This window comes from Alligator sinensis, unplaced genomic scaffold (genome assembly GCF_000455745.1).
Source record: "Alligator sinensis unplaced genomic scaffold, ASM45574v1 scaffold1260_1, whole genome shotgun sequence".
NCBI classification, from domain to species: domain Eukaryota; kingdom Metazoa; phylum Chordata; order Crocodylia; family Alligatoridae; genus Alligator; species Alligator sinensis.
Window position 1 is genome coordinate 11,427 of NW_005843440.1, and position 27,303 is coordinate 38,729.

The following is a 27,303-nucleotide window of genomic DNA, read 5'->3' on the forward strand; positions in this document are numbered from 1 at the left end:
GATCTGGAACCAACTTCCAAGAGAAGTGGTGCTGGCTCCTACCCTGGGGGTCTTTAAAAGGAGGCTGGATGAACACCTTGCTGAGGTCGTTTGACCCCAGTACTCTTTCCTGCCATGGCAGGGGGTCGGACTTGATGATCTGCTCAGGTCCCTTCCGACCCTACCAACTATGAAAAAGTGGTATTAGTGGCAGATAATTGCTGACCTTGTGGTAACCATTCTTTGCATTGCAGTAGGCACATTTTAAGTTTCCACTGTGCTCCCATGTGCTTGATTGCTACCTCATCAGCTGGCTGTGGGTTGAGCATGCTAAGTCATACCTCCAGGAAGATGAGCAGTCCAGGGTCACGTACATAAAACCATGAAGAGAACAGTAGGGGCTTTAAACTAAACCTATGTAAATTCCCAGGGTAATCCTGCAGTGTAGACATGTACAAAAATATTTACTGGCAATCTGAAAATTACTGTATTCATTCAGAACTGGTTAAGTCTAATTGAACATAATGGCATTTCTCCGTTGGACACTAACTTCAGAGTGCTGTATTTTTTCATTCACTCTGGGTATGTCTATGTGTGGCCATATGGCACCTTTGTTACTGTGCTGTCATTTAGTACCTTTTGGAAGTACTAACAGCCTGTACTGCGCCGTACTAGCCACGCACGGTTATTTTTGGCTGCTACGTTGCTGTAGCAACACACAATAATGAGGGAGTGCATTGCTACAGTGATGTAGCACTGGAGTCCTGGTTTTTGCCAATGGACACTACAGCACCATAGCGCGTCACTACAGCACTGTAGCATCTTGTGTAGATGCATCCTCTGCTTATTGTTCTTTTTTACTGAATTCCCTGAAGAATTAAATTTCAAAGAAACTTCACTTTGTATAACTCTGGGGGCTCATTCTACACGAAAAGCTTAATGCACAGTAGATTAATTCTACTGCTCATTAACACAGCTGGCAAAAACCATGCTAACGTGCAGTAGACTGAGTCACTTAAAAACTGTTTATCTGCACTAATATGCAGTACACAGATTATGGCACATTCAGTTAGTACCTGTTATTACTAACAGGTACTAACTGAATGTGAAGGTACTAAATGTACTGTAAGTATGGTGCATTAATGAATGTGTAGATGCGTCCAGGGTTTTCTAGACCTTCACAGAGTCTGTTAAGATATTTTTGCACCAGTCATTAAATGAGGAACTACCCAAGTCCAGCAGATTTCTAGGGAGGCAGACTCACCTTTTAAGAATCGGCTTTCAAATACAAATGCAAATTATACTTTGGATAAGCTAATTATTGAAAACCCTGTGACTGTTCAGTACAGTACCTGCAGGAACCAGTCCTTTTACCTAGAAATGAAAGTTTGGAGAGGATACTATAGTATTCCCTGTTGTATAGATATGTGGATAGTCTTCTCAGACTCCAGTTTTAGACAGGAAATTCAGATGGCTCTGAATTGTTGCACTAAAATTGGCCCAGTTTCATTCATTTAATGCTGATGCTGCTTAACAAAGCTGTGAAGCAATCACAGTAAAAAGTTAACCTTCTAAACCAGTAATCCTCAAACTTTTTGGGCTCACATCAACTCTTCATAACTTTTGTGAATTGAGGTACCTAATTTCAAAAACTAATTTATATATTGCAGTGTTTACCTCTTTACAGAGAGGCAGGGCAGCAAAGTAGAGGATCCACCAGTCAAGGACAAGCTTGTGTGCCCCTCTGCTTATCTCGTCACATTTCCAGGCACCCTTCAAATGATATGCTATCACCCTGGGGGAGAATCATTTTTAATGATTCCAGACCTTAATAGAGTCTGTCTGGAATCATAAGTTCTGAATATGTAGGCTTTCACTAAAAAGTGATATATAAACTAATATTTTTGGCCTCCATCACTTGCCCGGGAAAATCTGCCCAATCACCATTTACAAATGGCTTTTTTTTTTTCAAGTTCTGGTTTTGTGTGCGTGTCTGGCTGGGAATATTTGGATAAGAGGATAGTGATACAGATAATTGAGCCTTAGGTTTTTTCCATAGTAGAACATTTTACTTCAGGCAGTCCGTATTAGGTAAACTAGATTCTGCCAGGTAAAGCAGTTATGCAGTGCTCAAAAGCAGCTATTCTGTCAGGATGCAAAAATGCATAGTAGGAAATCCTCCTCTGAAAAATATTAAACTGTTCCAAGTCCTTTGCAAGATGAATATGGAGTGTAAGGAATAAAGCCACTGGGTAAAATGAATCATGTTACAAAGGAAGACAGACATTATTTATTGTAACAGCTGGAGGAAAAACTTGACACATTTATTGGAGTTGTCGTTGTCTAGAATGGCTATACCTGTGGTAATGTAAATACAGAGATATTTGTCTGTGATTGGAGTTTCTAACCAGAATTTGTTCAGATACTTAATCTTCTCAAAAATGGCAGGTGTAGCTTATTTAGTCCCTTCTGGCCCTAATGTCTATGAAATTTGGTTGCAAGGGGATAGTGTTTACACCAGTATTTTAGGATGTAGTTTCGACTTTGAGTCGGTAGAAGAAGCATAGTCCAATGCCATTAATGTTTCTGGGAAGACTGGTAAAAAGCAGGATGGAATAATTCTTTAAATTCAGTTCTACCAATTAACTAGAGCTAGATATCTACAGTTTTATTTTCTGCAACAAAGGACGTATTAAACTCAATTTCCGTTGGAAATAGCAGCTAATATTGTTTGGTTTATCAATAGATTAGTGATGCATTTTGTTAAAATAGATTTTTTACCAGCAGGCTTTTTTTACAGCAGTTCATTTGTTTGTGTTGTAAGAAATTTGTAAAAATCTGTGTATGCATCTTCATTGATAGGAGGATTGCCAGCAGATTGAGGGAAGTGATTATTCCCCTCTGTTCTGGGCTGGTAAGGTCACATCTCCACATCTGGAGTAGTGGGTCCAGTTTTGGGCCCCCCACTATAGTAAGGATGTAGACAAGTTGGAGAGAGTCCAGCAGAGGGCAGCAAAAATGGTTAGGGGGCTGGGACATGACTTATGAGGAGAGGCTGAGGGAACTGGGCTTATTTAGTTTAGAGGGAAAGACATTCAAAAAGCCTGAGTTGATTCAATCTTTGCAGGTTAGTCTAACCTGGCTAGGCTAAATCAGTTTGTAACCCAGACAGACATCCCAGACATGTGGGCACACGCCTGCAGTGGCTCAGGCTAGAAGCTGGGGGATGCTAGAGCAGCCCTCCATTTGCTTCCACAGGACAGAGCTGAGGGGGGTGTGGCCAGGCCCTGGGCAGGATGCACTGATTATTTCTTCCCTGCCCTTCCAGCTGCCCAACAGGGAATGTTTATCACCCCTAACTGGGTGTTTATCAACTCATTGAGAAAACAAAGCCTTTCTCCATTAACTAGTGGAGTTCTTTTTAAACAGCTCTTCCAAGGAAGGACATTAAGCTACCTGTTGATTAGCTCCAAAAAGCCTGTCTTCCTCTGTCCTCTCCCACAGCAGGGACTGTAGCCAGTGTGTGGTCTGCTACCTAATGCTGAGGTGTCTGCGCAAGGCAGAGGGGAGGGGGGAATAATCCCTGCTTAGCAAGGAGAAGCCAGGCAGACACTCTGTTCCTGGAAGTCTGTGCCGAGCAGAGGGGAGTGGCCAGCCCTGCACCCTGCCCAGTCCAGAGAGCATGCTGGGGTGTCTGGTTTATCTTAAATCAGCAAGGGGTCTGGGGCAGACATTGCATAAACTGGTTTGAACCAAATCAGTTAAGTCTGATAAACCTGGTTGAATGCAGTATCTCTAACCAGTTTCAGCCGTTTTCAAACTGGTTTATGTGCACAGTATCTGTTCTATTACAGATTTAAACCAGTTTCTGATCACTTAAACCGGTTTATATGTAATATCTGTCCCTAGCTGAGAAGACCGGGGTGGGGGGGGATTTGGTAGCAGCCTTTAACTACCTGAAGGGTGGTTGCAAAGAGAATGGAGCTGGACTGTTCTTAGTAGTGATAGATGACAGAACAAGGAGCAGTGGTCTCAAGCTGCAGCAAGGGAGGTTTAGATTGGATATTAGAAAAATAACCTATTTCTCACTACAAGGGCGATGAAGCACTGGAACAGGTTACCTAGGGAGGTGGTGGAATCTGCATCCTTGGAGGTTTTTAAGGCGCAGCTCAACAAAGCCCTGGCTGGAATGATATAGTTAGGGATGGTCCTGTTTTAAGCAGGAGGTCGGACTAGATGACCTCCTGAGGTTCCTACCAACCTTAATCTTCTATGATTCTGTGTATCAGTTGTGTCTAAAACTATATGGTTTGCAAGAGAAGAGATTAATAGTTGTAAAATACAAACTAGGATACCTACAGAATTGTGACATTTCTGCTAAATTCATGTATTATATTCTGTCTCTTGATAGGTACAAGAAAACTCACCAGGGCATAGAGCTGGACTGGAGCCATTCTTTGATTTTATTGTTTCCATTAATGGTTCAAGATTGGTAAGCTTGCTGTATTATGAAAACTTATTTACATATAAGCAATAGATTTTATGGCAGGAATGTATTATTGTTGCTAAACTGAGTCAACTTTTTATTTAAATCATTCATTGATAGTTTCTGTACCTTGGCAAACCTAGAAACCGGTTTTGAGTTGTTTACCTTGCCATCACCCCAGTAGCTTAACTTTCAGCAAAATTTAAACTGGAGAATAATAGGACACTAGGCTGAATGCTTGTTTCCTTTCCCTGACTGAGGCCCTAATCTTCTAAAGGATGATAAGGAAGCCCAGTAACCTATCTTAGTGTTGCTATGGCACTGGAAGTGTTAGCAGTATGGATGAAGGAGGAAGAGCATGGTCAAACCCCTTTAGATTTTTCAAACATGAAATTTCTGCTGCCAGAGCAAGCTGAGCTAGCAGGAAAGTAGGAATGCTTGGGTGTTGCCTAGGCACATTTTCTACAGATCTGTGGTTTGGTCTTCGTGCCTCCCATTCAAGCACACATTTCTTTCCCAGAAAAGATAATGGGTCCTGTGGGACAAGCAGGGCAAATGGAGCTTGTCATTGAAAAGGTCATGTTCATTCTAGAGCCACTGAAGTGTACTTTTTAATGCTGCTTTGATCCTGCTGCCAGCCCAGCTGGAAGTACACACATGTTCCTCTTTGATCCTGATGTGTAGCAGGTGACTGCAGAGAAATGTTTCCGAAAGACAATGTGGCTCTTCTATGCCTATTTTGTCTTCCGTTATCTGTAATGTAAAATAGTGAAACTGCATTTATGCAGACTTGTCAGCAGAGATTTAAAAATTCAGAAGTACTTCAGGGCTCCCATGATCAAAGTGAGGCCCTAAGGCTAGGGACAGAAATTACACATAAATCGATATAAGTGATTGGAAACTGGTTCAAATCTGTAACGCAACGTAAGTTCAGTGCACATAAACCACTTTCAAAATGACTGAAGCCGGTTTAAGATAAACCTGGATGGATGTAGTATCAGACTTAACTGATTTAAGTTAAACTGGCTTATTCAACTTCTGTCCCAGATTCCCTCCAGGTGCAAGTTAACCTATAGTTTCCCAACATCCCAGGTTGCTTTGCACCTCACCCAGGAAAGTCCCCTTCCTGGGGTGGGCAGGCTAGCTCTCTCCCAGGCTGTTTGCTCTAGCTGAGTATGCTCTAATGCCCCCCAGCTTCTGGCCTAAGCCACTGCAAGCATGTGGCTGCATTTCACTGAATGTCTGTTTGCTTGCTTATTGGTTCAGTCTATGCAGTTTAGACTAACCTGTGAAGACTGAATCAATTCAGTGTTGGGCTTCTTGACTGTCTGTACTTAGTGCCATTGCACTAAACACTGGTCCAGTTCCTTCAAAGAATTAGCACCTGAAGCTAGAGTAAACTTGAAGCACCATTATGACAGCTGTCAGAATCACAAGGTTCATTTTTTGAAATAGTTGCCTGTTAAAGTGAAGTGCAAATGTTTTATAGCCTATAGTTAGGATCCTGAAATAGTTTTTGTACAGATTTTGATTAGCTCTTTACAACTAGAAAGTCTAGGTTTTGACTACTTATTTTCCATTTTCAGCCCCTATTGTCAACCATGTAATTAGTTTCGCCAGAAAACTTAAGTTTAACAATTGTAGTTTAAATCATGTTGGTTTTGGTTCTTATGATTTTTTTTTATTTTTTTTTTACTATTTCAAAAAGGAAGCTTTCATTTGCAAATTTAAATTGGGGCCAGATTTGTGGCTCTAATATGGCTTTTGAACAAGCAAATAATGCAAGTTAGTGGATTCTTTGCTATAGGAATATTATTTTACTTTGAAAGTATTTTTAAATGCTTATTTACTCACAAGTTTAGAAGGAGTTGTTACTTTGCACTGTTGGAGTAAATAAACACTCCTGATTTTCCATTAAATAGAGTAACCCTGCAATTGATGTTTTAACCCGCAACCTAAGCAGAAGTACTAAGTAAGAAGATACCATTGCTTAGCAAGCCTAATTACTACAGTATCAAAGCACAAAGATTTAACTTGGATTGCTTATCTTTTTTTGCATTTGTGCACATTTAAAAGGCCAAATAAATATTACTGTGAGTACAGAAATTCTAAAATTTCACTTCATAGGAAACTTAGAGGAATAGGAAGTTTATAAAATTATAGCAGCTGCAGTGAAATAAATATTTTGAATCTTTGCTATGTATTTTCTATAGGTCTTGGAAATGTGAACCTAGCATTACAGAATTGACCATTTGTTGCTGTTAAGCACTAAGCCCAAAGGTTTGTTTTATGTATATTTCCAGAATAAAGACAATGACACGCTTAAGGACCTGTTGAAAGCAAATGTTGAAAAGCCTGTAAAAATGCTGGTGTACAGTAGCAAGACACTGGAACTGAGAGAAACATCAGTAACTCCGAGTAACATGTGGGGTGGACAGGGCCTTCTGGGAGTGAGCATTCGTTTCTGCAGCTTTGATGGAGCCAATGAAAACGTATGGCATGTGTTGGTATGTAAAGTATCTCAAAGATTTCTCTGACTGCAAAAATGTATTGCTTAAAAAACATTTTTAGTTGAAACTAACAAGCATTCACTCTCTTGGGAACAAAGTGTTTGTGTGTTGGGTGATTCTGTTTCAGTGAAAATGTGTATTTGGGGAATATTATCGTATCTTGCATTTCTGTGCATCCTATTGCAATAGAATTTTGAATATTTTGTGGTATCTTAATAGGATGGAAATAACATAGAAAATGTCTAATTAAACTCCCGTTTTGTGTTTTTTAAATCCAGTCCATTTACCAGGCACCTTGATTCCTTCAGCCCAAAGCTGTGTGTTTGTGTGTGTGTAACTTTTTTCTAAAACAATGAAAATATTTAACTTTGTGACTTCATATCTTGAAACTAGGAAGTAGAACCAAATTCTCCTGCTGCTCTAGCTGGTCTTCGGCCCCATAGTGACTATATCATTGGAGCAGACACAGTCATGAATGAGGTATTTATACATAAACTTTGAATTACATTTACTTAAATCATAGGCATAGAGTACATGGGGGCCCTCCTTGGGAAAAGTCCCACCCTTTCATAATTGGGTGGGACAATTCCAAAATGGGAACATCAAGTCCCAGTTCTGAGCTGTATGATTCTGGGGCTGCATTTGTCCCAGATTCACAATATTGTGCAGGGACTTTTTCCATTCACCGTGGAAAAATGCAGGAAACAACTGATTTCCCCTTGCAGGCTGGCAGTTCTAACCTGCAAGGGGCTGTGGGATGCAGGGGGTGCCACGTGTACATTTGCACGTACCCACATGTATGTGGCTGGGAATTCAGCCCCAGGCAGCAGTGAAGAGCAGCTCCTCTGGCTGCCTCCAGATAAGTTGCAGGGGTGGGGAGGAGGAGGGATCAGAAGTTGAGGGAGGGAGTGAGGCAGGGGCTTGGCCTGGGGACATTGCCCAGGTGGGGCGGTGCATGGGGCCCGGGGCTAGGGTGGGGAGCAGGACAGCCACAGGAAGCTTGTCCATAGGTGGCAGGGAGGAGGGTAGCCAGCTCCCTGCCACTCTGCACTCCCAGAGAGGGGGACGGTGGGGCACATGCCCTTCAGATTTGTGCATGGGACAGGGTGGATGCGGGCTATCTGCGGCAGGCTCTGGGCTCCCCAGCCTGCTTTCCTTCCCTTGGGAGCCTCACGCCACCCATGCCACTTTGGTGAGGCGCCCCCTTCCCCCTCAGCAGCAGTGGTTTGGCAGTGCAGAGTTGTGCCCTGTGCTCCTGCCAGCCAGGCAGGGGGCGCACTGCGATGGTGGCATGGCTGGCGTGGGGCCCCCGAGGAGAGGGCTTCAGGGCAGGGAGGCCCAAGCCCACAGCGGGCAGCCTGCATCCACCCCCACCCCCTTATAGGCTCCGCTTAGATCTGTTGTAGCCATGCTGGTGGAAGGGGGGGCATCATCTTGGCTCCCTTCCCCCTCCTCCGGCAGAAATAAAGGTCAGTGCCTATGACCGAAATATTAGAATGGCCTCAATGTTCTCTTAACCCTCGTATTTCCTTTTGTCCGATGCTAACAGTAAACTGCCACATGGGGAGAGGAGCTCTGACACTGAGTGCCTGCCCTTTTAGAGTACACACACAGCTGGTGTTCAGAGCACTACATAAAGTTCCCTCATACAGTCAAATGGGATTAGTATACAATTACTTGGGAAGCTTTATTAATAACCAGTATTAAAAGTCAAATCTGCGCACTTATTTTTTGTAGTTAATTTTAATATGTAGTTTGGAGTGTCTTACCAGATGTAGAAGCTAACTTATCTTTGAGTCTGAGGATGCAGATAACAAAACAATACTGCATATTGAACTTTGCTGTATGTGATAAAGTTTCAGGGTTGCACTAAATGTCTCCTAAATGCCATGCTCTGCAGCAGGATTGTCAAACTCATGTGACCCTGCGGGTTGGATGAGTGTAATGGGGTTGGTACACAGACTTGATCAGGTCCAGGGCCCTCCCCCTTCCCCAAATATATTTATACCTGATCTGGCAGCCACTCTGGCTGGTTTGGAACCTGGGCTGTATGGGGTGTGTATCCTGGAGTGGCTGGAGTGGGCGCCACAGTGCAGTCTGGCCAGAGCAGAAGCCTCTGGATCAGGTATGCTGGGGAGGAGTAGGTGAAGGGGGTCCATCGCTCTCATTCAGCCTGTGAATCAGTTTTAAGCCAGGGTCATGTGCTGTGCCTCCTGGGTCTGATCAGACCCAGGGGCAGCACTGGGGACTGGATGGTGGGGCTTTGTGGGCTGGATCCAGCACATGAGCCATATGTTTGGCACCTGTGCTCTGCAGGATTGGGGCCAATAAGATGCCAGTCTCCATGATTTTAGGTATACTAAAATTACAATACAGCCACCCCCCCACCCCCAATTTGAAATATTCCTGTGTTTTCATTGCAGTCTGAAGATCTCTTCTCCCTTATCGAAACGCATGAAGCAAAACCGTTAAAACTTTATGTGTACAACACAGATACAGATAATTGTCGGGAGGTGGTGATTACTCCAAATTCTTCCTGGGGTGGGGAAGGCAGGTAAGATTATTTAATGTAACAGAAGATCATAATGTTTACAGCAGTACTTACCTCAGTTATAAATAGGGATCTATTAGGTTTGGTTTTGTACAATCATAATGAGAGTTATTGGCTCAAGTATTGCTGCTAATAAGGAAAATTATATGCTGATAATTTTAAGGTCCGTTTTAGTTGTGGCCTGTGGAGTTTTTTTGTTTGTTTTGGGTTTTTTGCAGCTAAACGCAAAAATCAATTCATTAAAGGTGAAGAGAACATGTAGTCTTACTTCTGAGCAATTTTGAAATTGTAGTTATGCTGTAATGCACTGTTAAAGATGAGTCTAGTAAATAAGAGATGGCTGCAAGTGACATGCATGGGTGCTACTTCTGTCTAGTTAACTTAAGTACAAAAAGCTTTATTTTTCACTTGACTCTAAATATGTTTTATAGTATGAGACTTGTGTTTTTAGGAGTGAAAGAAGTGGTTCCTTTCCACTGAGGCAAGATCATTGTTAAATTGGTTGTTGTGGGGTCCACAGTGATAATATGGCTTAAGTTCAGACTGGTTTGTCAGTCTAATTTTTAAATGTTCATATTTTAAAAGCCTAGGCTGTGGCATTGGCTATGGGTATTTACATCGGATACCTACACGTCCTTTTGAAGAGGGAAAGAAAATTTCTCTTCCAGGACAGCTGCCAAGTGCACCTATCAGCCCACTTAAAGATGGTTTTACAGAGGTAAGTTTTAATGATTTCTGTGGCTTGATTAAGTGGTTACTGAAGTAGAGCAACATTTATACTTTCATCATAGATTACAGTGAAAACAAAAATACAAGCACTAAGACTTGTCTGTTTTGATAAGGTTCAGTTATCTTCAGTTAATCCTCCACCGACAATACCACCTGGAACAGTAGGACTTGAACAGAGTCTGTCAGGACTATCCATTAGTTCAACTCCTACCACCATCAGCACTGTACTCAATACAGGTATGTATAAAAATAGTTCCCTACTGAAGTGCATTAATACTTTGTTGATTTTCTGTCATTCAGAAATATGGATTTCTCAGTTAATTTCCTAAAGAAAAAAGCTGTTCATAGAAATGTCACATGATTTGTAGATATCTTCCCTTTGTTCTCCCCCACAATTCTTTTCTAGTAACCAGGGCCAAATGCATTTAACATCAGAGTCCTCTGGGGAAATGTTGTTTTTTTTGCCTGACAACAAGGGGCTCCAAATTGGCTGACATCCTGGGTTCAAAGTTGCTTGTATCACATATCTTACAAAAGTGGCACAAACTGATGTAGAATAAAAGGTGAAGAAGAAAATGTTATGAATCTTTGTTTAAAAAAAACCCACAGATTCTCCTGTTAGCTGTCCTTTGAGACATGGGATGAAATGGTGCATACATAGAAATGGTATAATAAAAATGATGGTATATAATTTCTATATTTCACTAGGTGTCCCAACAGTACCATTACTGTCACCACAAGTCAGTCAGTCCATCCCTTCAGTGCCATCAGTTAATCCAGCGACATCATTACCAGGTAATGACATTAAACATATCAAATAACCTTATGTAGTATAAAATGTTGGGAAGGAAAGGGAGGTTTGTCTCTTCTGGCCCAATTAATAAGAAAATAAAATGTTTAGTCATGCTTTGTCATGATGTGTTCTATCCGCTTTAAGGCGCATATGTGGGCAGTAAGCATGGTTTATCCAGATAGATAAATATATGCACACATGCAGGGATATATATGGATGGCCAATGAAAAATTATTCCCTACTAACATATCAATTAACATATCATCTGATGTAGTCCATACATTCCTCAAGCAATGGGATTTTCACAGCCTAGAAAGTCCTTACTGTCAGAACCCTTTCCTGATACCCTGTTGTCATTTTTTCCTAACTTTACCTGCATTCTTCATTATATACCCACATGTAACAACTGAATTGTCTTCCTTCTTGGTATTTGCGCCTTTCAGGTTTTAAAAATTGTGTTCTTTAGCTGCTACTTAATGCTTGAACTTCAAGTGTTTCTTCATGCCAAGTCAGAGCTTTCATTTTTTTGGTCATCTCTTGAAGTTAGGGGTAGGACTGGTACATGCAAGACAGGCTGAGAAGCCACTCTCCCCTTGGTGTTTAGAGGGCAACTAAAATGATGGAGAGCATCTAAGGTGCTACCCCTGAACTACTGATGGATCTGGGGCTGACACCTGTGCTGTTAGCAGAATTTATTACAAATATTGCTATATGTGATAGCCAACCGCATAACACAGGAAAGCTTTCTGGCTTCAAAAGAGACAAAGGTATGGGGTGAACTTGGAAGTGTTCTTTCTATGATCCATGCTGACTCATGTCATGTGTTTGATCATCTTGTAATCTCATGTGTTGCAGCATGCTGTGTGTCCTTAGCCTACACATGAATACATATACAGTAAAAGTTGTTATTCAACATCTTACAAGCCGGCATGCTCCACTAACCGGGATGCCGTTTGTAAGATAAAGTGAAACTGGAAGTGCCCGCCATGGCACTTCCCATTTATCCGAGCCCCCATGGCTGGGAGCAAAGCAGCCTGAGCTGCTGAGCCCCCATGGCCCGGGGGCATAACAGGCTGTGCGGGGCCCACCTCCCTGTCCCACAGGTGGGCCCCGTGGGAGAGACAGCGATGCCACAAGAGGGGTGGAGGGATGCCCCAGAAACGGCGGCTGGGGCCGCTCAATTAACCGACATATTTTGTTATCCAGCATCCCCCATTCCCGGGGGATGCTGGATAACAAAGCTTTTACTGCGTACTGTATACTTGCACTGAATTAGCTTATTCGTTATAATAAAATTCTGTGTATGGTTAAGGGAATAGTTTAGCAGTTGATTTGTTAGTCATTTTAGCATGATTCGATGCAAAAGAACCCCACAGTCCCTTGTTCTACATCAGTTAAGCTATCTCTTAAGCTATCTGCCATAAAATGTGTAGTTTTGATTTCATTATATTTAACATTTTGGAATTTCTATACTTAGTGGCAGACCAGCTCTATTTCCACAATGTATTAATTTAACAGTGATTTTTTTTTTTTTTTTTTTTTTACACATCCTGCAGTATTAATATGTTTTTATTTCCTCAGGTTAATGAACCACTTGAGTCTTTGTATTCTGAAATAATGTTTTGACAGGTTTGATAAACAATGTGTGACTTGTGGTAAATTCTGTCCCACTTTTGGTATAAGATGCAGTTATGAATCCTGGAATATAAGAGACGTTATAATTTATTTTTACCTGCTAATAAATCTGACATGTAAATCTTGAAGAATTATTGTAGCTAAAAAAAGTAACTAAAGGCAAAGTATCCCAATATAGGAGAAGAGTGTAATAGCTAAGTGCTTGTGTAGAATGTCACAAATCCTAAATACCTGTACCACAAAGTTAAAATGTTAAACCACTAAAAAGTGTAGTTTTTATTAAATAAAAGAGTATGAACATTAATTACCCTGTCAACTTGTGCTCCTAAAACAGTGTAAGTGTGGTTTTGAAAACAAAAGAACTACTTCTATATAAATGCTTGTACTAGTGAAACTGTTAAAAAAAACCCAAACAAACAACAAAACAAAACAACCCCCCCCTAGAAAAGCTATTTACTGTTATGTGTCCTATGTAAAAAGTCACACTAATCTTAGCTTGTAGTTGAAAAGAAAACTGTCCTTGTAAATTGGAGAGAGTCTATCCCTTTTTAATTGCTTAATTACTTATTTATGAGACTAGTACTTTTTATTTCTATTTTTTTATTAAAAACATCTGTTTAATAGGAACAGTGGAAGGAAAGACCCAAATAAGTTTTTGTTGCTACAACAGTAACTTATTTCAGTACTAGGCCTCATTGAGAGAAATACATTGCAAGCATGGGAGTATGGATCTTGTCCAAAACACCCTTCACTCTTTGGGAAGAAAATGAGAGATGGAAGACAGGGCTTAAATTACAGAACAGCGTGGTAATAAATATGCCATGCTAATGCCATAGTTATACCGCATGTATAGCCCTTGACTCTGAAAATTATTTTAAAGTTTTCTCTAATTTCTGAATATCATGTATATTTGACTGCAGCCTTTTCTGTTTTTTGTTTTTAAAGCAAATGGCAGCACCTGCAATTGTGTTAATTATATTTAATAAATTTGTGCTACTTTTCAAATTAGCTTGCCCAGATAATGTTGTGAGAGCACAAAAGTGCAACATGTCATATTGAATGAAATAGTTTGAATGTTTGTAATGATTGCCCATTAGCCAGTTTCAGGAAGAAGATAAGATTTATCTCCTTATCTAAGTCATTGTTTTTGGACTACGTGCAAAAGGTCCTGACTTTGTTTAAAGTCTTAATTTGAATGTTATCTTTAGAAGTCTTTTACAAAGAGAGCAAATATCCTGAGTTCCGAGAGATCAAACCCTAGAGCCTTTTGACCAGATTGGTAAAAAAAGGTCACTTGCAGTGATATGGAAGTTTCCCAAAAGTAATTTAAAATGCTCAACAAAAGAAACTAATTATTAAGCAAAAGAATCTGTTGAGTAAGATCCGAGCCCAAATTTGGGAGTAATGACAGGCTTGAGTAGGAGCGGCCCAAGACGACAGCTCACTCACTAAAAACTGTAACTTACTGTCCCAATTTGGAGGTGACTTCACTTGTAGAACAACGAAGGAAGAATTGCAAGTGTAAGCCGGATCAGATTGATCACCTGAACCAACCTCTCCGTGAACACGAATCTCTTAGTTCACGCTGAAGCTGCAGAGCGCCCGAAAGGGACTGAAAGAAGGGGACTTAGTCCTATCACTGCTGAGCCCAGCTCATTGAATCGTATTGCTGAGGCGAGCCCATTGAACCGTACTACTGAGGCCAACCCATTAAATTGTACTACTGAGGAATGAAACCATATTTAGGTATTTGGCTTCTCGGAATTCTAGGATTGTAAGTATAATATGAAAAATAATAGCATTGATTCAAATTTAACTTTTAGTTGTAATTGTAGTTGTTTTTGTAATACTAATTCTTATAGCATTGTTTGGGAAGGAAGTGCATTCGGAGCATTGTTTCTGATATATGTAATTATTGTGCTCTTAATGTTTGTGGTGTTTCTTAAAGCTAAGCAGTGTTATATACGTAGCAAAGAATTTTAAAATAAAATTGTGTTGTATAAATTAAGTGTGTAATCATTGTGAAATCGTGCAGTCAGCTAACTACACCCCCAGCCAGTGCATCAAAACGAATCAGTAAATTGTGTGGGATTTTCTCTATTCCATAACCCACTAGAGACACAACATTGATCCATAGCTGTGTAGTTCAGCTCTTTTTTTTTTCTTCTGGGAATTAAGCCTTTGAATACAAAATGTTTTCTTCGGGGTAAAATAGAAATGGGATAAGGGGTATTTTGGGTAAGCACCTTTCAACAGGAGTCAAAAACTTGAGCTTCACTTTACAAATGGAATAGCAGATAACAATCATACTAAAGGAATTATGAAAGAATATTTAAATTATTTGTCACTCGTTCTTGACTTTTTTAATTTGTCTGTCCCTTTTGAATTTTAGGTCTGATGCCATTACCAGCTGGACTTCCCAATTTAGCCAGTCTGCCCAATCTTAATTTATCTGCACCGCACATAATTCCTGGCGCAGGATTGTCAGACATCATACAGCCTGGTAGGCCTCTACAGCTTTCAACATTACAACTATTAAACTTTTGCAGATCTATGAAAGAGTACAGCTTAAAGCTAACCAGATGCTTGGTTTTGTAATAATGTGGAACCTGTATGTTCATGGGTATAGTTTTGCAGAGGATGAGATGAGTCTTTGACTGAGCTTAGAGGTGAATAGGTGTAGTGTCCCCATTGTTCAGCAGTAAGCTATTCTGTTTTGTAATAGAATGTCCCAAGATAATCCACTCCAATCTAATCTTCCTAGTCTCAGGTGTCTGGATTTAGGTTTTTTCTTTGTTGTTCTGATTTATGGTCTTCAAAAATACTTTGTTATGAAAATTAGGGGCATGTGTATAGTTATGTGGGAGGGCACAGTGAAAGACACTGTTCATATTTTCTGTATAGTAGACAGGGAGATCGAAACCACCTGATTAAATGCCAAAAAGTACTGACTAACTCCATATTTATGGCCCTGGATAAAACTGCTTGCTCAGTATGTATTTTCAGTAACCAAGAAAATTGGAAGCTTAAGGAATAAGGATTCTGTTGAGTTCTTGCTTCCGCCAGCTTCAACTTGTGGGGGAAAAGTCTTGTTAGTAGTACAAATACATTAAAAAAATGCACTCTGATGTATATATAGGCTGGTTACGTCAGAGTCTGTTGTCATTAACATTAACACTTTTATTCACAGACTTTTTGACTTTCAGTATATATTTAAATTAAGGCTTTGAAACTAGCCTTCTGAGTGGCTTTTGAGTCTACATCTCGATTGTGCTTCCACAGAGTGCAGCATGAGCAGAACAAGCTCATAATAGACAGGAGAATAGGCAAGGAAAAACTTCAGCTTTTTGTTTTAAAGTGGTGTGTGACTATAGTTTACTTTTTATTTCTAGGTTTGCCACCCCTTTCTTCCATGCCTCCTCTCAATCTGTCTGGGATAACAGTGCCACCTGAATTACTTCCACAGTTCCCTTTGATCACAGATGTATCTACTCCACCTACAGATCTGCTTTCCTCCATCACTCAAGCAGGGAGCATATCTGTTGACCCTGGCACTACTGTAAGCACAGAACAAACCTCTCTCTTCACTTTAGATACTACTACCCCTACTTCTAAGGTGACTACTGCTGACAGATTAAATGAATCCACTACAATCAGTGAGAAAACAATTGGGGTCACAGATGTACATGCTTCTGAATCATAACTCCTGGTCATTCTGTTGGATTGGCTTGGTATTTATTTAGCCATCGGATGCATATTTGAAGATGCAAGCTGTCATTAATTTCATACTAGTTTGTACTTTATCTGTAGCAGTCCTGTAAATAATACCGAGGCTATAATAAATGAAAGGAAATGGGATTTATACTGTGTGCTTGGTGGGAGGGGAGGAAGAGTGCGTGTACTTAAGAGTAAAGGTAGTAAACAGACTTCCTCTGCCAAACTTGGAGGTGTTTTTAATACAGGCTGACAGCTCTAGTCTGCTAAGCCTCTCCTTGCTTATGATTTCCAACTTTGCTTCTCTTAGAAATGAAGCAGATCTTACGTGTGACATTGATAAACTGCATTTCTCATCCTTGGCAAGAATGAGAACTTCATTACTACAATGGGGGTGAAAGTGTTTACTTCTGTCTGAGTTGTAAATTTTAGCATTACAGAACTTCCAACTAAAGAGGTTTTATTAAAGTTGCTGAATGACCTGTTAACTGAGCATCTTTTTATTCAGCTTGTATACAGATCTTTATTTTAAGCTCCTAAGAAAAATACTCAATGTTTTGTAACTGCTGCTGCATTGCTGTACAAGCCCACTGTAACATGGCATTTGGAAGGAAATAAAGGAAATGTTAACTGTTGCACAAAGTTTTAAACTAGAAGTTGGCACTTTGTGAGTATTGTAAGATAAGTCAATGCAGAAAACACGTAGCAATAAATTCCTGGAATTTGATCCTGTGTGACAAAAATAGCACATTTACTTTATTTTTTTAAAAAACAACCTGTAAGTCAACCATTTTTGGCCCAGAAATTGTTATCCAACTGCACAGGAAATGATGGATAATGAAGGAGATGAACCATATTTGTAAGTGGAATGCATGGCTGATGATCCCTAAGTCTAAATGTAACAGTGAGTCGCATTCACTGACAGGTCTGTATGGAGCACAACTTGTCTTTTATTTGCTGCTCATCTTGCTTATTTTACATCTGCAGTGGCTTCATCCCAGAACACTAAGTACAGCAGGATTACTAGGGGAGCACCAATAAAGATTTTTTGGGTTGATACCAATGGCCATATCAGCCAATACCAATCTTATTGCCGATATAGACCCTGGCAGCTTGGAGAGCAGTGTCCAGCTGGTGAGTCTTTGAGGGGTAAGGGGTATGGAGAGGTGTAGATTGAGGGAGGGAATGGGGCTGGGACAGGCACTGCACAGCCCGGGTGGGGCAGGGTGCAGGATGGAGCTGGTGGCTCATCCAGGGGGCATGGGGAGTGGTCCCTGCTGCTGTGTGCACCCCCAGGGGAGACATGGGAGACATGCCCCCCCCCCCAATCTGTGTGTAGGGCGAGGGTGGGCTGCCTGCTGTGCACTTGGGGCTGGCACCAGCCTCTTCCCAGTGGCTGTCCTTGAGATGGGGTGGGGGGTGGCAGCACGGGGGGGGCCATAGGGGAGCTGCAGCTACCCCAAAATTCGCTGTAGAATAGACCTCCTCCCAGTGTTGCTGCTGCTCACCCCAAGCACAGCTGTTGGGAAGAGAATGGTGCTGCCCCCAAGTACACAGCAGGCAGCACGCCCTCACCCTGCACACAGATACAGGGCGCACATGCCCCCCATACCCCTCCCAGGGGTGTGCAGTGGTAGGAGCAGCCCCCCATGACTCCCAGATGAGCTGCCAGCTGTGTCCCATGCCCCAGCTCCACTCCCTCCTGCATCACAGGGGCCTTGATCTGCATCCCCCTCCACACACCCCTTGTCTCCCCCACACCCCTCCCCCCAAAAAAACTTACCAGCCGGACACTGCTGTCTAAACTGTCAGGCTGCATGCCTGTCTGTGTGCATGCAGCAGCTGCGTGCATGCACGCGGCATTTATCAGCGACAGTATCAGCCAGAAAAAGCAGATTGGATTGCTGATGATGTTGACTTTCCTTTTATCAGTGCCGATACGATATGGATCGATAGATCGGTGCACCTCTAAGGATTACTTTATCTACTACTGAAGTTCAGCCATCGCCCTGTTGAAATGCAGTACCAAACAATTTGCGCAGTAGAACTGCACCCATTAAAGACAGAAAATAAGGTGCATCAGGTCCCCTCTCTCAAAATGTTCTGGTAATTTGTTGACTTGCCTCCAAAGATGGGCCTTGCTTCTTTTAGAAATATTTTTGTACTAAGAAAACAAGTCTTAAGTGGGCTACTGCCCACCTGCAACAAATCTGCTATACAGAGGGTGAACAAGTTGTATATCTCAACAGGAATTGAGATCTCTCTGCTGTAGCCCCCTAATGCAGTAAGCACAGCTGGGCGTTGGATCTAATAGCTGTATCATTAAATTGGTTTTTGTTTTTGAATACTGATTTTTTTCTCTCCAGGAAGAATTATGCCAAGCGGAAGCCACCTTTTGACATAGAGATGTAAGATAAGCCTTAAACTAACCAGTACCCTTGTCCTACTCTCCACTTTATGAAAGCCTCTTCCCTTTGAAAACTTTCCATTCATTATTCCTCCATTGTGTCTAAAAGTCTGGGGCCAAGAAACTTGAACATGTTCAGGTCTGCTATCTCTCCTGAGGCTCTACACAGCTTTACCAAGTGTCTCCATACATCTCTCCATTCACTTAATCTCCTAGTATTTATCTTTTCCCTGCCTTCAATAAGACCTACCCTTACCAACTGTAAGCTGTCATGTACCACAGAGTTCTAGTGAGATGTAGCCTCCCTCTGCTTATCAAGACTCTTCTGTCTTTATATTGATAGTCCACAATAAGGATTATTCCTTCTCTATGTAAAAAAGAAAATTATTAGTTTCCATAAATTAACAGCTTTCATCTCAGGCTCCTTCACAGCTATAGTCCCCATCACCTTGAACTGAAACCTGGGGATAGAATTGGGAACAAGCCATGGAAGAAAGTTAGTTGTATCACAATAGTTTAGAGTAGGGGAAGGAGTTCTCAGTAAGAAGATTGATGGACTGGGATGTCACTCACTCACTGCAGTCCTGAGGTTATGGTGCATCTCATGTGCTGTGCCATGCTGTAAAGACTCTCAAATGCAAAACAAACAAGTCAGCAGAGCTACTGAAAACCCAGTAATAGCTGCTGCCACGGCATGCAACTTTGCAGCTGTTGCAGAATTGCTGTAGCAGAAAGTAGGGTTTTGAGTTTAGTGTAAATCATGCTTTATGAAGTAGCTCTGCATTGCCAGCCTCTCTTCTGTTGGCTTTGGGGCTGTTAGACAGCCTTTGTATGTTCTGTCTTTGTGTCTCAGTTTATATATACTTTCTTATATAACCATTTAAGAAAATAGTGCAGTTCTGTAATCAGAACTTCTCTGAAAGCACCACTCTTCCATTTAGAGCTACTGTCACTGAAAATTTGCACAAAACAGTATTTATAATGTACCTCATGGCTGGTGCTAACCCCAAACTCTTATTTTCACAAGCTGAAGAATGTTTTCCTTTTTATATTAAGTTTATCTTGGGTTTTTTTCCAAGTTAGGTACTAAGCAAGTAAGATAAAAGACAAGACCTGAGTATAGCTTCCTCCTGCAGCAAAAAAACATAAATATCCTGTCCTCCTTTTTTCTCCGGCCTCTTGCTCACACTTCAGTGATCTCCAGACCTGGAAAAATCTGTGAATTCTTGCTAGCTGCTTTGAAAATCCAGCAGTAAGATTGGCAGTTCCGTGGCACTGCTCTCCCTACACATATTGCGGTATTAGAAGATGCAACCCCTTGTAACCCTTGAACAGGGGAAGCTTATGTTAAGTCTCTTTGGGCATCTATACAGGTGTTCTGGGGTTGGGGAGGGTGCTTTAATTATAGCGGCTTTGAGACCTACTCTAATTAAAGTACCTGCAGCATCATGTGTATTCAGTGGTGTTCTGTGCTTCAAAATGGGGCACATAAACCAAAGCTTGTTTGACTTTTAGTTCAGATGCACCCCCCCACCCCCAAACCATTTTGAAGCATGGGGACACTGAATAGACATGATGTGGAGGCTGCTAGAGCATGTTAATTAATTAGCATGTGTCAGAGTAGACATAGGTGTACACGTGCCTTTTTAGTCTTGTTATATCACCAGAACAACCACTATTTAAATTATTTCAGTGTTTTATCCATCTAGATGGAACACACTATGGCCTACTCATTAACAGTGACCAAATAAAGTTCATTACTTAAAGCTAGGACTCCTAGTCCTGTCTGATTAACAAGAATGTCGTTACTTGAAAAGTGGGCAAAAGCCTGGGATATTTTCATTCCCACCTCTTCCAGTGGAAAGTGAGTTTGCAGGATGGTAGGGGTATCTTAATTAACTAACTGTACATAATGAGACTTCACTTCCATCTTCCCTTAAAGACAAATACTATGAACCTCCAAGACATATACTTGAATATGCAGTAACTTGAGGATGGAAGATTAAGATTACTTGTATAGCAGGCAGATGGTAGAGCTAGGTCTGGAAACCAGATCTAAGGTAACTCTTTAATTTCTACTACTCTCTGCACTGAGCCATCTACATGAACAACTAGTTAACAAAACCAAATCTATCTTAGTACCTGTTATATGTGGGGTACTGACTGCTATAACTGAAAGAGAGAGCTCAATAACTGCAAACTGGAAATAACACCAGCAATTTCCTTCTGAGGCAGTTGGGACAAGTGAATTAGCTGAAAGCTGATGATTGCAGAATTAAAACTTATAAGAATGCAAACTCCTAGACCCAGTGCTAAGGTTCGAATTTTAATACTTAATGTTACATTAATGGGGTTTTTCCCCTTAGCGTAGCATTGAGACACTAAACAAGGAGGCTAAGAGTACTTTCCATTTATAGTAAGAACACCTGAACCACAACATACTTTTCCTGTAACTGAGGGCAAGGTCAGTGCTACTTAATGGCAAGATTTTGCTTTGTATTATAAGTTATTGATGTACTTAAGAAATGTTTGCACCTATTCAAAAGGATATTGGACAAGTACCAAGCCTATATTGTCACTGCTGTGACAGCAATGTAGGCTGTGTCCAAATTTGGACACTTAGGCCACGGCCTGATGAGAACAGCCACGTGGTATGTGGTGCTGCAGACACATTCACGGCACCACATACTGCACATGCTGGTGTTCTCTGTGATGCAAGGTAGCAGCATGGGGAGAGGGCCGGGGTTTGACCCCAGGAGATCCAGGGTCAAAAAAACTCACGCAAAAAAAAAAGGAGTGCGGTGCACACAGGGACAGCATGCGCCTAACAAAACCAAAGCCTGGCTGGCCAGAACCACACTCTAGCTGCTGGCTAGGCTTCAAGCGGCGGGATCGCAGCTGCTGCTGCCCCTGGAGGTCCCCAGGAACCCAGGTAAGGCTGCTAGGGCCAGCCCAGTGCTGGCCCCAAACCTCTCCTACCCCACCCGGGGTAACCTGCCATGTGTCAGAGGGCATATGGCACAGGCATTCCCTGGGGACAAGTAAGCAGCACAAGGTGTCCCACTTCTAGTTGTCCCCGGGGAAACAAATGTCCACACTCGTGTGGACATAGTCTTAGTGTGAAAATTAAAGTCTCCATACTATAGTATTTCTTGTGCTTTTTGGAAAGTTCCAAATTACTCTCAAACCTACAACATACTGATTTTATTCATAAATGGAGTAAATATTACTGTCAACTCAATGGTGGAAGTCCTTTTTTTTTTTTTTCCTTTCAGCTTCTAGTGTCACAAAACCTTGGACCTTCCTTCTCCACCTGTTTTGCTCAGTATAGTCAGAATAGGTGTAAACATTTCTTAAGTACATCAATAACTTATAATGACCCCATGGCAAGGAGTCTGACCCTGAGCAGAGGGGCAAGACCCAGTAGCCAGGAACCTCCAGTTTTGATTCCAGTAGGAGCATTTGCACACCCAGTCAAAGTCCCCAGTCCCAGTGCCTCTGAGGAAGGCCTAAAAAACATCCTGACACAAGTGGCAGGAAGGGGTAGAAGGGGCAAAGCCCAGAAGCAAGGGAAATAGCCATAACAGAATATAGGTGTTACCTGCACCTAGATCAGTCCTGACCAGTAGCTGCCCAACAGCATTAGCACCTAGAGCTTTATCTGAATTCTTTTTACCTAAATCTATTTTTTCAATCTTCCTCTGGTCCTTCAGGAGAAGGAACATGCCATAGCTCCACTAGATGGTGCTGTATATTTGCTTTTGGCCTCAGCTGGCAAGGACAGGTGAGGCCAGGCCCAAAAACGATAGGTCTGTGGTTTTTCTCAGAACCTAACCCACACTCGGATAAGTGCCAACTGAACATTATGAACAATATTTCAAGAATTAAGAAAACTTTAGGCACCTACCATTTTTGATATAGAGAAGTACAGTAAAGAGATATGTTTTAGCCAGGCTGCTGCTGAATTCCAGTAAGTCACTGCCCTTTATTTAATTAATTAAGCAGTCAAAGTAGTTGTAGCATGCAAGTGCATTGTTCAACCTGAAAACAGTGCATTGCGGGCAGGGGAAGTCTCATAGTCAGCAGACAAGTAAGTCATCCCTCCTCTTTACAACCTAGTGGTGCAGAGTTAAGGTTGTGGGTTTGGCACTTGGGCATCTCAAACCAGGAACCAGAGCACATTACATTTGAATGATGTGGGTCTTAGTCATCAACCTGAATGGCTGGGGCGATTCCATCCCAATCTTACTCGAAGCAGAGCCACTGTGCAGCAAAGAATTTAAGATTCTTTAGGCCAGGGTGTGAGCCTGCCTGTTGCTTAGTGGTTGGAATATTTGCTGTATTCTGAAACTATTTATGCATTTTACGTTACATGTTTGATCCAGTGACTGCTTAACCCATTCGCTGAAATTTTTGCAGGCTGGAGCAAAGAGCACTAGCGAGGCCAGTCCTAGCACAATGCACTTTGTGCTGTTTTGCCACCATAGCCCATTTTAGTAATAGTCCTTTTGTTTAAGGGCTACTTTACTAATTGCAAGTTACATGCACTGGTTGCATAGTTCAGTGCTTTGTTCACTGGTGAGGAAATGCCAAGCTCAGTTTCTCTGCTAGAAAAATCAGCGAAGGCTAAAGGATATAAGAACTGGAACCAGTGTGCTCAGGCTGTAAAAGGTCCAATGTACACAGACTCTTTAGTTGTTCAAGGCAATTTCTGATGGAATACAGGTCAGGATTTTATTAATATTACTAGCAATACCAGTATGGACAACTGACCTTTCCCACTGGGTTCTGAGTTGAATTTAGTCACTGCTAATTGCCCCATCTGACATTTTCTGAGTTGTTAAAAGGACTTTATTCTTGAGTTTATCTTCTGTTCCCAGTGGCAAAGTACAGCACAAATCCTCTTGTATTAAAAAGTCTCCTCCTGGCCCTTTTGTTTTTCAGTCAGCCTCTTTGCTAATCATATTCATGAGGCAGTTAATCCACTTCACTGTCCATGGTTTTGTAGAATGAATATTAACCAGTTATGACTGAATTGGAACCACCAGCAATTTGTATTTCTTGCACGGAATAGTGAAGCAAGCACATATCTTCCACATCCTCCACACTCCCCAGTGTGTAGGAGTAGACCAGTGGATCTCAGCCTTTCTTGGCACTCTTTACTGGACTTGAGGCCCCCTCCATTACTTTCGTGAAATGAATAACAACCAATTAAAAAAACCTACTGTATATATTACAGTGCTTACCTCCTTGCAGGGGGGGCTGGAGACTGGGGGTATAGGATTGTCCTGCCAAGAACAAGCCTAAACTTGTGCTTATCTCTTCACACATCACTTATCTCCTCACACCTCCCACCCCCCTTCAAAGGATCTGGTAGCACCCCAGGTTACCGCAGCCCTCTGGTTGAGAGTCACTGGGGTAGACCAATAGGCAAGACAGGCTGACTGATATTTTGCTATTAGTACTACCACGTTTCTGAAACCAGTTCTGGCAGCATTGCCCAAGAGCAAGGGTTGGCAACATACAGCCCACAGGCTGGATTTAACCTGTGAAGTGATTTCATCTGGACTATAGAGCCAGACCGTGAGCAGCAATTCGGCAGCCGGGGAAGCAACAGCCAGGTTGCAGGTACTTGGGCAGCAGGGGGACATGGCAGCAGTCGCAGGTGCCAGAGTGGCAGCTGGTTTGCCAGCAGTTGCATGGTTTCAGATTAGGCTGCTTTATTTTGGCCTGTCACCCCTGAAAGTTGTTGATTCCTGTCCTAACTCATATAGAGACAATTAAAAATCACTAAAACATAACTTCCGCTGCCTTCAATGGGCACAAAGATAAGCCAATGCTGAACTTTGTAAAAAAAAAATTGACAAGTGGGGAAAAAAAATTCCAACAGCCTGATTCTTAAATCTTGAAAAACAGTCAAGGTTGAAACTTCTATATCAGCAGCTCGTTTTTAGGTACTTGGTCAAACAAGAAACTTGAATGCAGCTGGATGTTAGAATTGTGGGGCAGGAAATAGGAAGTCATGTCACAGCTTTATGTCCAATTGTGGACTTGCAGTCAGATGAAACAAGGGCCAGAGTGTGGCAGCAACATTACTAGAGAACTCAGACAAGATTTTGCATGGGGTTTTTATGTACCTTTAAACAGAGCTCAGATCAAATCCTTTTTAGAGAACTGCAGTTGTTGAGAAAATAGGAACCAGCTGAAAGCCTAGGCAGGACAGATGGTTGGTGTGAATGAGAAATGGGAGGAAAAAATAACTTTCTTTTAAAGATTACATATTTAAATCCAGCAGATGCTTTGCTCATTGTATCAGAAACACCTATTTAGAGAGAAAAAGTCCTATTTTTTGCTATTTATGTTGACTGTCATTAAATGAAGACACCAGTCTTTTGCATTATGTTCCTGATCAGTTTTTGTCTCCTATTCTGCTTCTCTTCTACTAGCTCAGTGCTGCCCTGGTCTAGTTGCAAATCTTTGTGGTGATGATTCAAGCAGCTTTCATTGCTACTAACAAAATACAAACAGAAAATATACATAAATTGATTGCAAACAGTGGTTTCAGAAATATAAAGTATGGGGTCTACAAGGGCATGACAGTAAGAAACAAGACAATTGAAAGGAGCTTTGTGTGATATGTCCTTGTCAGAAGCAAAGTGGAAAATGGAGACAGGTTGAGGAGGAGTGGGGAGGAGTCCATTAAGGAGATTCAACTGAGTGAAAAAGCGCTGTCTGCGGAGGGGCACAAAACACTCTTACTAGAAGAGCGTTATCTTCCCTATCTACATGAGGGAGCGAAACCCTCAGCACACCTCAGTTCCTTTTCAGCCATTGCAAAGAACTTCCAGAATTGCCTCTCCTGTCTAAAAAGCTGCTTTCAGTAATTACTGTTAGATTGGATGGGTCCAGTGGCTGTGGGTCATCTCAAATTAGGTTGGGTCCTGAACCCTGTACAGTTCACAATATGTACATGCTACTACTCAGCCACCTTGCACATGTCTGGTGTCTTGAGAGATTAGGAGAGAGGTGTGTAGAGCTGGCTGGAAAAGGGAAATCACTTCCTACAGAATCGTAGAAAAGTAGGGCTAGCAGGGACCTCAGGAGGTAATCAAGTTCAGCCCTGCCCCCCCTCTCCTCCCCAAGGCAGGATCACCCTGGACTAAACCAGTGTGTCTGGCCTGTCTTTAAGAACTGTGTGAATCTGCATGAACAAGGGCCAGGCATAATGTCCAAAACAGCAAAAACACTCTAACTTACCACAGGCAAAGCGGGGGGTGGGGAGAATGACAGCACTGTCTATGTCCTGCCACTGCAAAGGCAGCAAGTAGTTTGGTGCAATATGTTCAAGCGATCCAAGGAAGAGGCTTGTGCCCCCTCCCCCCCACCTCAGCTTCATCATGATCCAAGAAGAGAAACATGAAAGATGCAAAGTGTACTGTGAGACAGGACTTCCAAGAAAAGCATGTGTTTTGGGGGGACTGCAACAGAGGAGTTTGACTGGTCTGCTACCTCCCAGATGGTTCTGGTCAATTTCATTTCCTGCCAGTTGTCAAAAGCCGCCCAGCAGGACAGGCAGGTAGGCAGAGCGCCAGCGCGTGCGGCCTCCCAGCCCCACACTTGCTGCTGGGGAGGCACAGACCCCGAGGCACCTGGCCCCAAGTCACCAGGTGCCTCAGGCAGAGAAGCTTCTTGCTTCTGCGGCAGCCCTCCTGGAAGGCTTTTTGCTATTTTGCTTGCTTTGAGGCAGGCACTGGAAGCTGCCATTCATGTTCTTCAAGGTGGATTTTACAAAAAAAACAAGTCCCATCAGAAAAGTATTCTACCCAGCTCTAATCACATGCAGCCTCCCAGGGCGTGACATGCTCTGGCTGCAAGCTCTGGGCTTGTTGGTAAGTCTCCAAACAGACTGTGCTGGTACTCCAGTAAGAGGTCTGAAGTCTGCTTCTGTGCCACTGTCTTCCATAAAGAGGTCAGTGGTGCACCTGGTCTCTCCTGATGTTGGGCCTGAGATCTACCTTTCCAAAGGTTTCCTGGGGTGGGTGCTTACTGACAGGTCTTCCCCATATAAGGCAACGAGAGTACCTGGGCATCCAACTTCCACAGTGTTCTGGGACTCAGAGCAGCGAGGTGAGTCCTAAGGACTACCCACCCATCCACACATTAAGTAGTGCAGGTGATCAGAGATGATGCAGTAGCCACGTGTTATATTAAAAGCAGGTGTTAGCATACTCCCAAACCCTGTAAACCACTCCAAAACCTTGCCCTCAGAGGTGAGCATGCTCAGGCACATGAACCACCACACTGCCAGTATATATAATACAGGACAAATCTTATATAATCTTATAAATCTTATATAATATATAAATGGACAGGAACATGGACAGGCAGCTGCTCTAAGCTGGAAGTCATGATCACTCAGCATGCACCACGGGTGGGGACAACCACCAGCACACCCTATTTAGCCAGTGCCACTAGTAAAACTCCAAGGCTCACAGGGAC

The 27,303-nt window shown here is 42.2% G+C and overlaps 1 protein-coding gene across 2 annotated transcripts; it reads left to right on the top strand.

Moving 5' to 3' along the window:
• Positions 1 to 4,259: 4,259 nt before the first annotated feature.
• On the top strand, positions 4,260 to 17,050 carry GORASP2 (golgi reassembly stacking protein 2). 2 transcript variants are annotated; one of them, XM_006038713.3, is made up of 9 exons: positions 4,315 to 4,471; positions 6,769 to 6,972; positions 7,369 to 7,455; positions 9,399 to 9,529; positions 10,112 to 10,244; positions 10,369 to 10,492; positions 10,964 to 11,050; positions 15,076 to 15,186; positions 16,076 to 17,050. In XM_006038713.3, the coding sequence occupies exons 2-9, from the start codon at positions 6,829 to 6,831 to the stop codon at positions 16,384 to 16,386; spliced, it is 1,128 nt and encodes a 375-aa protein (XP_006038775.1). In that variant the 5' UTR covers positions 4,315 to 4,471; positions 6,769 to 6,828; the 3' UTR covers positions 16,387 to 17,050. The 2 variants fall into 2 exon arrangements, with proteins under 2 accessions (XP_025051020.1, XP_006038775.1); XM_025195235.1 differs by lacking the exon at positions 10,964 to 11,050 and having other exon boundaries at positions 4,260 to 4,471.
• The last annotated feature ends 10,253 nt before the right edge of the window (positions 17,051 to 27,303 follow it).